Here is an 11,010-nt window from a genome sequence, read left to right on the forward strand (position 1 = left end):
CCCCACCCAAGCCCGAAAACAATCTTCAATATAACTTAAGACAGGTCATTGATTAAGTCCTCAGATATCCTATAGATTATCTACAAAACATAATCAACTCCATTAACTCCAACCAAGTGAAGTCTAAGGTATGCAGCCTCTTGTTTCTAGAGGCCAGGCCAAGAGACAAGCAGATGACCCCCAAATATCATATAATTTTTGCTGGTATACACCCTATGCCTCCAAACATCATATAATTTTCCTGCTATAAGCTTGGCCAAGTATTTGGACAAGAAAAGTTCAAGAAACTAATCGACTGTCAAGTTAAATGCTGATAATTTTTTCTAAGTTAAAAGATGTGCTTCATGTTAAGCATCTTAATCTCACAAAAAGATAGATTAATGGAACTATTAAAATCCCAATTTCTTACCTCTCTTGCAGCCTCCATGCTCAGCCTACGAAGATCAGCATCTGTTCCAGTAACAGTAGAACCTCCTCGATTAGCAGCTGCTTTTTTCTTCACCATTGCACTTGACACTGAAGCTTTGGGAGCAGCACGGACATAACTAAATCCTAGGCCCCGACCGGATGGATCACCAACACCAGTTATTTCCAAACGCTCAATGTTTTCCCTGTCCTGAAGTTAAACAGATGCAGAACATAGAATAAACAATACAAAAATATAATGCAGAAGAGAAAAGGAAAAACAGGAAGTAGTGTATGTTGAGCGTAACGCCCCAAAAACCTTCCATACTATGGATGAACACCCCCCCCGCCCCCACCCCAAAAAAAAAAAGTGAAACAGAATGGGATACCACAACGAGAATTGCATAATTAAAGATTGGCAAATAGGTCCAGCACAAAGTAGAAATATTCCACCACTAGAACCACGGTTTACAATGAAGGAGAAAGGGAAGCACTATAATACGTTTTAGCCCAGGGTTCAGAACATTGCATACGCACACACGCAAAAAAGGTGCAAACTTTCATCTGTCAGATTGATTGATTCACCTGGTTTGTGCAGGCAACAAAGTTGCTACTCAGGTTCCATGGAGTTATCTGAAGCTCCCTCTCAATATGAGATGCAGCAGCTAGAGCAATTGCTTCATCAGGGAGTTGACTCATGGCTGAGGAAATGCTAGCAGGAAGAGTTAATTGTGTAATTCCCAAATGTTTGAGCCGGTAGAGACCAGCTTGCATACTTTCATAGGAGCAGACCTAAGCCATAATGATAAAAAAGGGAGCAGAAGGAAAGTAGTAAGCAAAGCATATAAATGGCAGGATAAACCAGAAACAAGAATGTGGAAATCATTAACTGTAGCAGCACAAAGCAATTAGAATATAACACCTACATTCTGGTCTAACAAACGAGCACTGATGATAATAATTAGACACCATGTAACATACTAAGGTAGTTGTTATAAGTTAGCACTGAATTTTAAAAATGAACAAAAGTCCCATTTATGAATCCAAGGGCAAGGAAACAAATCATGCTAACCCAATAACTCATTTTGAAGAAAATAAAATTCTTAGAAACAGGTAAAACTTACTAAGCTCGTTGGATACCTGATGTGGTTGTAATAAAAAAATAATAATAATTAAAAAAAAAAACAGGTTTTGGTTATGGAAAGCAAAAGGCATCTGAAATATGTATTAACTTACATGCTCTGGATACGCTAATTTTCTCAAATCACCCTCAGACGGAATGTGGAAGGTACGCTTCATAGACCAAACCTGCTTTCCGTTTCCATCCCGCTGTAGGTTGCATTTGCATGTTAAAAAAACAGGTGAGTATAATAAAATAACAACTATTAAAACAGGACAGAAAGGTAGAATAAAGCTTCAAGCATGTATTCAAGCAGCAGTAAATTACCAAGGTGATACGAGATGAACATATCCAAAAGAACAGCTTACCCGCAAAAAAGCACATTCCTTCAACTTCTTCCGTATAATTGCTTCTGAAAGGTTAGGAAACTGCACAGACAACTCATCTACACCAATGCAGGGCAGCAAACCACGTTTTGCAGCAGCAGAAAATTCACGATATACATTTACCAGCATCCTATTTATGCTATACGTCTGAAGGTTTTTTGATCCAGGAGACATTACCTCCATGAGGGGCTCCTGCAAATATAATCAACAAAATATAATTTATTAATCTCCTTCAAGATTATAAAAGCTCTGTTGATGTACTGAATTTGGAAGATTTGCATATCATATTGGCAGTAATGCTCAATCGGGTAGGATTTTAAGTTGAGTTAAAGTAGAATAGTTTTCCTTTTAGCTGCTATAGGTAGGCCTTGTTATATATTCGATAAAAGAGCTAATGATTATTTGAGAATAAAAAGCCAAATCCCCCCCCCCCCTTCCCTCACAGTTTCCTCTCTATCCTTTCCTAATTTTTGTTCTCCTCTCCCTAATTTCTGAATGTTTTCTCCATTTCTCTCTCTTAGTAGTTCTCCTCTTCTATTTCTTTATTTTTCACTTGATTTCTTCCTCCAACCAATTATAGCCTACCATTACTGAATCAGAAGCATAAATCTCCACCGACACACCATCTCCAAAGATTCAGAAATCTTTCTAGTTTAAACACAAAATGAGGAAAATATTATTAGTTTTAGGAACACTTGATTAGAGCTAAATAGTTTCAAGTGTCAACAAACAGGTCTATACTGAAATTACAACAATATTCAATACCTGCCATAAATTCCACATTCCCCCCCAAGCCAGTTTCAAAAGAAGGAAATCTTTCATGCTATAAATGTCCAAATTTCATCAAATTTCATGCTATCCCACTACTTAACCAAACATTAAGAAAACATTACTAGGAGCCATTATAACTGGATGACTTGACAGTATAGTTACACAAATTGATGCTTTCCCAATGAAAGAAATGAATTAGAGGAACAGAAGGAAGGAAATAAATGGATCAAAAGTAAATCTTAAGGACTCTAATTGGCAAGTTTACCCAAATTAGTTAATATCCAAAATGTCCAAAATGATGCAGCTGCAGAAACATAAACCAATCTCAGTTCTGTCTAATCCCACTTTAATATTTACTGCCTACTTTTATGCTATATCCATTTGTTTACAGTATTCAAAATATCTTCAACTTTGTAGTTAATTTTTTACTTGATGTGCTCAAGTTAACTCAGAAATAGATGCATGTTCCCCTTATTTAAATGTCTCATCCTGCAAACTAAATTACTAGCACTCTAGCAGTGAGAAAAAAATCATAGCTATCATAATAAAATTTCGTGGGGCATGGCAATACAGGGATGGACCAGAACAATAACAAACCTGTTGCCCAACAACAGCAACCTTGTCAATCCGTCTAATGGAAATCTTTCCCTTTGCAGATCGGACCAACAAAAAATCAGTTGTTGCCACCTTATGGGTAAAGACAGGAGCCCTATACATGTTTGTTTCAAGAGAGGACTGACTGCAACCAGCTTTTATGTCTCCGAGGAAAGGGGACTTATCGCCAGGCTCTAGTGTCAAGACATTCCCTAGGCAGTTGTTTCCACTGCACAGCAGAGCGCCGGCTTGATCGCCTGGGTAAGACTTTTGATAATAAGTGCATAGGTTTGCACCCATTCCAGCATTGCTCAACAGCAGAGGTCTCTCCTCACAATACCTGCCAAAATAAAGAGTAATGGTAATCTCAAACTTTCTTTATTTATATACAAATGAAATTTATTACCATTCAGAACCCAAGGCAAAAGCAAAGCTTGTTGGTTTGTTGGTGGGATTACATCATCAATCCTAGCAATTCTTCAAGTACTTACTTCCCAACTTACTTCTTTTTTAAAATTTATTTATACATTATGATGAAAAATATAAATACTAGCAGGTATTCATAGTGAACCAGCAGTACACTAAAAGCACATAAAATAAAATAATAATCTATTTAATTTGCATTTTAATTGATGTAGCACAGCGTTAAGCATTTGACATAAATAAATAATAATAGTAAAAAGAAAAGAAAAGTAAGCTTAAGGAACTGTGCTGTTAAGTCTTCAGATACCTACAACTAACAAGTAATAAGAATATAAGACATTGTAAGCTTAACAACCTCAAAAGAAACAGAAGATTCTAGACAAAAGATAGTAAAAGCAAAATGGGTCATTAATTATTCCAAAACTCAGTTAATGACATTTCTTGTTCAAAAACTCAGTTAAAGACATTTATATTTTCTAATTAACAAGTCATCCAAATTTAGAAATATCAGCTGTTAAGTAGTGCCGATTATTATCATACATGCTTAATGAACTATGTTTATTTATAAAGACATCTCTGATGGTAACGGACTCACTTCATGTGCCTCTCATAGCAAATATTACAGCATCAACCTATCCACCAAGGCTTGACTGCAATGCTCTCCTCATTAATGAACTTTGCTCCTAAGTTATACTGACTACTAAACAAAAATCATTCAGGGCCATGTATCGTTTTATTCTTGTTGATATGATTAGAATAGATTTCAATTTCAGAACATATTTAACTCCACATAAATTCTGTTAGTATGACCATCCAATAATATCAATCCATCTGTGCAGTGATCTGCTATACATGACACAATAAAAGTCCAAGTGAATATAATGGAAGACAATAAAATGGGATATAAACAGAGAAAAGAGAAAAGTACTTACTCCATTAGAAATACATGACCATCTTTCACAGAAAGATCTGATTTCTTCTTAAATGCACCGGGAGGGCGTAAAGATTTATTCTCCCCAGGAAGCTTTTGCGCCCTTGGCAACAAATGTATTTTTGTGCGTATAAGATGAATCAAGGAATTTGGGCGGACATTTTGGTCAGCAAGAGATTTATGGTCTTCAAGCTCCTTCCCCAAGTAAAATAGTTTAACAGATTCTGCAGGCTTGAAATCTACAAGAACAAAAGTACAAATTAAGATGTTATCCTTCTTCACAAATTCTTAAGTCTTAAACCTTAAAATCATCAATGACACCAAACATTTATTTGATAAGAACTACACATATAGAGTGATAAATGTGTATCAAAGAAAAATGACAACCTAGCTTCTTCGAAGCCTTTGCTTTGATGGAGTAGACTGTTTCCTCAGCGTCCACATGCAGTTTACTTCCTTTGCCCCCTAAGCTCTTTACTATAACTTTCATGGGTCCTTGTGTTGGCAGCTTTCCTTGTTCTTTGACAGCCATCTCACTGTCATGTGGATACCATAGAGCTTTGGGCCGGTGAAAATTAGCAATATCTTTACTGAAAGCAGCAGGTAAAAAACAATTGCATAAGATGGAATGCGGTAACGAAGCAATTCAGTTGCATGAAAAGCTTGGGAACTTGGGAAATCATACAGAACAGATATAAAAGAAAAAAAAAATTATATATTACTAACAGTAGGACCCTGTCTACAGGTTTAGGAAACGTGGTTAATTTTGCATCAACCATTAGCCATTAACTCTTGAATTTTGTATTCTCAATAAATTGAAGAAATCCTTATAGTATACAGACTGAAGTCGAGCAGAAGCCCAATTCTTAGTTTAAGGTGATATATTTGCACTGGGATCTTGCTTCCCTATTAGGGACATTTGCGGGGAGAGAAAGCAAATGACAGGAAACAAAATTTGAAGCTTCTTTTCATTCTTTCAGAGTGGTTTAACAATACTCTCTAATGAATTAAAATAAAAAAATAAAAAAATATATATTGGTAAAATTATTGCTTGAGTTATATAAATATGAAATGAGAACAATTCAACATAGTTTAGATATTAAGGGTGCGTTTGGCAACGTTTTTAGTTTCCTGTTTTTCATTTTGTGAAAAGAAAAATGGATAAAACTTGTTTGGTGGGCTCGTTTTTTTAGGAAAATGCTACAGTGACAAGAAATGAATCATTTCTGTTCTTGAAGTTTGTGAAGGAAACTAGAAAAGCCATATTGGCATTCTCAAATTTTTGTTCTCTGCCAAGGGTCTCACAAATTTGACTTTGTATAATCATTGCAATAAATTTCATGGGTCCTAAAATAAAGATGTCTTATTTCCATTATTATAATATATAAAAATATAAGCCAATGTAAATATAATTATAAATTGATTCATATTATCTTAAATATTATTATGTTATAAATATAACACAATAAAAAATACATTACTATTTTAAAAAAATACAAAATTAACTATTTTTGGGAATATTTGTAATAAATTAAAAAGTAATACACCAAAAATATAATTTTCTAACTAAATAAATTTTTTAATGACATTACAATATATTTTTATATTTATTCTATTACATTACGATACTATATAGACACTTTCATATTTATCTACTTAAGTAATAAAAGGCCATTCACTGTTCCAACTTTTTCAGACGGACAACCAAACATATTTTCATTTTCATATACTCTTTTTAAAATAAGTTACCATTTCTCTAAACAAATATAAAAAACATCAATTGGAAAACAATACCAAATGCACCCTTAGACATTCTTAAGAAACGTGACATCTATAGGATAAAATGGTGTACCATGGTGCAAACAGAATTACCAGCAGAATCTGAAAAACATACAATTAGCAGTGCAGACAACATGGAATGGATCCTTACTTGCTTAACTTCAGTTTCATTGTCTGAAGCTTAAGTGCAGGTGCAGAATGATGAACTCTGATACCATGAGCAGTGCGTTTGTTAGAATTTGATTGCAGCTGCTGGGATATTTTCCCATTCATATAGAACTTGTCATTAGCAATATTGAATTTCCAGTCAGACGGATATTTTTGACCCGGCGGCTCGGTAATATCCCCACCGCTTGGCTTTGCAGATCGAGTTATGATCATAGCCCCTGCATGAAGCAGGGGATGTTCATCATCCTTGTTATCCAGAATTTCAAAAAGCATCTGCTCATCTTGAAGATCAAGAATCAGCTTAGGCTTTCCTACAGCATCCACTGGCTCCCATATAATATTGTCTAACCAAGATCCTTCCATCATATCTCTGTTTTGCAATGAATGTTTGCTAAAGCGTTTTACAGCATCACTTTGGCAGAGCTTGATTGAAACATTCTCTTTTATACCATTTGCATGACTATGATTATCCAGATCCAGCTGAGATTCTAACCTCAAAAGCTGAGGATGGTATCTGCTTTCTGTGAATACATGACTTGTATTATCTGAAGAACTTTTAGAACCAAAGGTCTCCGACAAAACAGGAGAATTTTGCATGTTAACAATACAATCCTTCTCATTTGGGCTCGTAGATCTCTCATGAAAATTATTTTGTCCAGTATCAAGTTCAATTCCCCTCATTAAAGCAGATTCTACGTCAGCTCCAGCAATTTCATGACTCTCTATAGAATTGTCGCTTGGTGCAGGAGAATTGTCCCAGACGATGTTTTCTTCCCAATCATGCTGATCAAGAGGGAAAAAGTTTGGAATCGGCATTGACTTCCATCCTACAGAAGGATTTACATTTGACTCCTCTTTCATTGGCTCTGAACAAATACAAGAGTCCTTTCTTTGCTCATCATGTTCAGATATAGTGGCAGCATCTTGCTCAACACCAAATTTTACTAATTCCGAGTCATCATCATTAAGTGAGAAGATACCATGCTGAAAAATATTGGCCTCTTTAAATAATGGAAAACCTTGACCAGAGCCCTTTAGATACACCTCTTCATCCTCTTCAACAAGACTTGAAACATCCATAGTGTTGTACTTATCTGGAGTAATGGGTAGAAGGGAGGATCCAGATAATTAAAACAAGAACAAAGTAAAAACCACGAACGTAAGTTTACAAAGAATAGCTCCCAGAATTCAAGAAAATTGGAAGCACTTAAAACAAAAACCACCTACCTTTAGGAGTGGAATACCTTTGATCTCTTTTCTTCCCCTTCTTCAAGGGCTCATGAATACCAAAAATTTCGGAGAACCTTAAGATCACCTTTCCGTCTTCCACACATAAAACTGGAAGTGGAGTCGAAACTTGTCCATCTAATGGCCCTTTCAGAATATCAGCAAGCTCCTGTTGGTTTTTATGTTAATAGACTAATAACATTGGTTTTTCATGGTACTAAACTAACATGTCAGCAAGATTGAGTTTTGCATTCATGAAATGAGAGACATAATTATATCGATAAACTTAAATGGAATAAAAGAATGACAGATGCTGCATGTTCAAGAAATAGTTAGCTTGACACAAACGGATCCACACAGGACAACAAAATATCTTTACCCACTTTGGCATCAACTATTAAAAGTGCAGAATCACACCACCTCTTGCTTAAAAATGAATGATGAAATCAGTCAACCTTTTTCAGTTTTTTTCAAAAAGACTAATCTTTTTTTTTTTGGCTAAGAGACTAATTATTTCATATGACACACAAGATAATGAAACATGCAAATAAGAGTACAAATGAAGTACACTATTCAATATTTATAATTGACATCAATATAAACGGTGAGGTGAGGTTTCTGTCCATCACTTATCCAATATTTGTGTAGATGGAACTCTGCTGGTGGGAAGTATAAGGATCAAATGAACTTTCAGCCAAGTTCTTTTTTTTGGGGGTTTGGGGGGGGAGGGGGGGGGGTAAGGGTCAGGTTTTGATTGCTTATAATTTCAAATAAATTGATAAGATATAGGCCCCATTTGGGACTGCTGCACTGTGGCAGCCCAGCAGCTTGGCTGCCACCGCACAACAGTACAGAACAGGGCCATAATATCTAGCACCCTTTGCAACATGCAGCAACTGATATGAGTAATTCATTCCCAGGAAAAATAACACTCTCATTATTTGGCTTTGTATCCAAATGCAATCCAGTGAGATGGAGTGATATAATGGAAATCATGTAGTGGGCCCAATCATGAAGTTTGTAAAATTCATTATTGGAATTGCATTATTCACAAAAAACAAATAGACCTTCATTTAATTTCATTAAATGTCCATCTCTATACATATGACAACAGGAATATGATAAGAGCAAGTTTTGACAACACGATTTCCCAACTCGTAGATCAGCAGGAGACAAAAGATATGAGTAGGCAAAGAACTCGTATATTTATTTGATTAACAACCCACAAGTTTCGATGCCTTGATAATAAGAGTATAAAAAATACCCACAAACTACAGGTTGTACCAGCTGCCCATATGGTCGGTAACTAGTTTCATGCACAATGACCAAGAAGCAAATATACACACATACAACGAAAGTAGTTTCCGTAAAGCAGCTCAGGACTTAATTACTGCCACAATTACACAGTGTTAACAATAACCATTTGTTGGTTCTAACCAAATAGTGCATATTTCCTCAGACTTTTCATTGCAAATATGTCACGTAATTAATTTGCCCCTAGGATATCCTACAAGCTCAATACCACATCATGCCATATCATAAATGCAGGATATTCATCTAAGACGTGAATCAAACAATTCCGAAAAGCAAAAGCATATAATCTTGAATCCACTGATTCAGAGTAATTGCACTTCATTTGCAGCAATTCCACCACTTTCTTTCATATTCTTTAGAGTGAAAAGGGAAACTAAGGGTTACTCATCAAAACACTTTTTAGACATTCTAATACAAGAAGACATATACACCATAAAAAAATTTTTAAAATTAAAAGAAAAAAAAATCTTAAGGGCAATGGAATGACAATATCTAGAAATCATAAGAAAATTACTAGCCACCAACTGACCTCATCATAATCTTTTACCCCAGCTGTCATTTCTTCTTCAGCACCCAAAGAGCCAACTTGTGGATCACCCTCAGGGGATTTTTCCCCATCTGGAACTGCTGTAGCACACTCCACCTGCTCACCTGGAAATAAGACTAAAAACAGTCAAACACCAAATAAAACTATGAAAAGAAAGTTAACTGTCAAAAGTTATCAAATGGTCAAGAATCAATTACTATACATTCAGGAAAGCAGGAAACTCAGTCTCCACAAAATGGAAAGCATAAAACCATTCTGGTCTCCACAGATAAAATTCTCCTATCAGTAGGTAAGATTGATTCATTAGATAACCTATAAATATTCAAGTAAGTTCACCATAACTTGCAAGAGACAAAAAGGCCGGGGTCAGTAAACATGGTAAAGGCTAAGTTGCATTCAAACTACGTGCTCACCATCCAACAACATAACAAATCAAAGCAAGTTTATTCTTACATGCGAAGAAGTTACAAAACAATAAAAAACCCATACTCATACAAACAGTCCATTAAAACTGAGCATAGATATGAAAATTTCTGTTTAGACAATCTGATGCGGAAAACACTTCAACCAAACAGATATTAGAGCTGGGCGGAGATGAATCGTATTTTTATGGATACATGATGACAAGCCAAACCAAATGTCCACATGAAATAAACAATTACAATGATCATAATAATACAAGTACACACGCGCGCGCGCGCATTGAGATATATGTATATATGTATTGAAAATACATATAAGGTTAGTAGTTTTAAATCTAAGATTAGTTAAAGTAAACCTGATAAGATTGTTGTTGTATCTTCAGTTTCTTTATCCACCTCTTCATGTTCCTTTTCCAGCTCCTCATCCTCATCATAATTTTCATCATCAAATGGAGAAGCTGTAGGTTTCAAAGCAGCAAGAGAAACTTCAGCAGCAAAGTATTCCTTCTTTGGTAACAAGTAGTCCTCCTCGCTAGCAATTTGAATTTCTGGTCCCTCATACTGCTCATCAATATCTTCATAATCAACCGCATCTTCAGCCTTCTTGTCATAATCTAGTAGTACAAAACCAAAAAAATTTAATCACAAAACTTGCCCAGAAAGAACAACTATTTAAAACTGTGAATTGGACTGAAGTTCCCTCCATAATTCAGTAAATCTAAAAGACGAACAATCCCATCTATCCACCTAACAATAAATCAAACATTTGAAGCTGTAATGTAGTACAAAAATCATTAACTAGATTGTGGTGAAAAAAATAATCATCTATCTGCTAGAGGGTAAAGAAATTATAACCACCGTGGTAAAAAGCACCAAAGAAAAATTTATAGTCAGAAACTGCATAAAGAACGAATCAATAAAGA

At 35.3% G+C, this 11,010-nt stretch overlaps 1 protein-coding gene across 2 annotated transcripts in view; it reads right to left on the reverse strand.

Annotated features, from left to right (window-relative positions):
- LOC18033160 (transcription initiation factor TFIID subunit 1) overlaps window positions 1-11,010 on the reverse strand; it is a 19,696-nt gene that overhangs the window by 5,523 nt on the left and 3,163 nt on the right. The window contains exons 6-16 of one of the 2 annotated variants that reach the window (XM_006420790.2): window positions 10,444-10,701; window positions 9,648-9,769; window positions 7,805-7,973; window positions 6,561-7,671; window positions 5,018-5,220; window positions 4,632-4,869; window positions 3,280-3,616; window positions 1,894-2,103; window positions 1,642-1,734; window positions 991-1,197; window positions 410-616 (exon numbers count right to left, since the gene is read on the reverse strand). In XM_006420790.2, coding sequence (XP_006420853.2) covers window positions 410-616; window positions 991-1,197; window positions 1,642-1,734; window positions 1,894-2,103; window positions 3,280-3,616; window positions 4,632-4,869; window positions 5,018-5,220; window positions 6,561-7,671; window positions 7,805-7,973; window positions 9,648-9,769; window positions 10,444-10,701 — 3,155 coding nt within the window. The remainder of the gene's footprint in view (window positions 1-409; window positions 617-990; window positions 1,198-1,641; window positions 1,735-1,893; window positions 2,104-3,279; window positions 3,617-4,631; window positions 4,870-5,017; window positions 5,221-6,560; window positions 7,672-7,804; window positions 7,974-9,647; window positions 9,770-10,443; window positions 10,702-11,010) is intronic. The other variant, XM_024182567.1, reaches the window with a different exon arrangement.

The sequence above is a fragment of the Citrus clementina genome, unplaced genomic scaffold (assembly GCF_000493195.1).
Source record: "Citrus clementina cultivar Clemenules unplaced genomic scaffold, Citrus_clementina_v1.0 scaffold_9, whole genome shotgun sequence".
In the NCBI taxonomy this organism is placed as follows: Eukaryota; Viridiplantae; Streptophyta; class Magnoliopsida; order Sapindales; family Rutaceae; genus Citrus; species Citrus x clementina.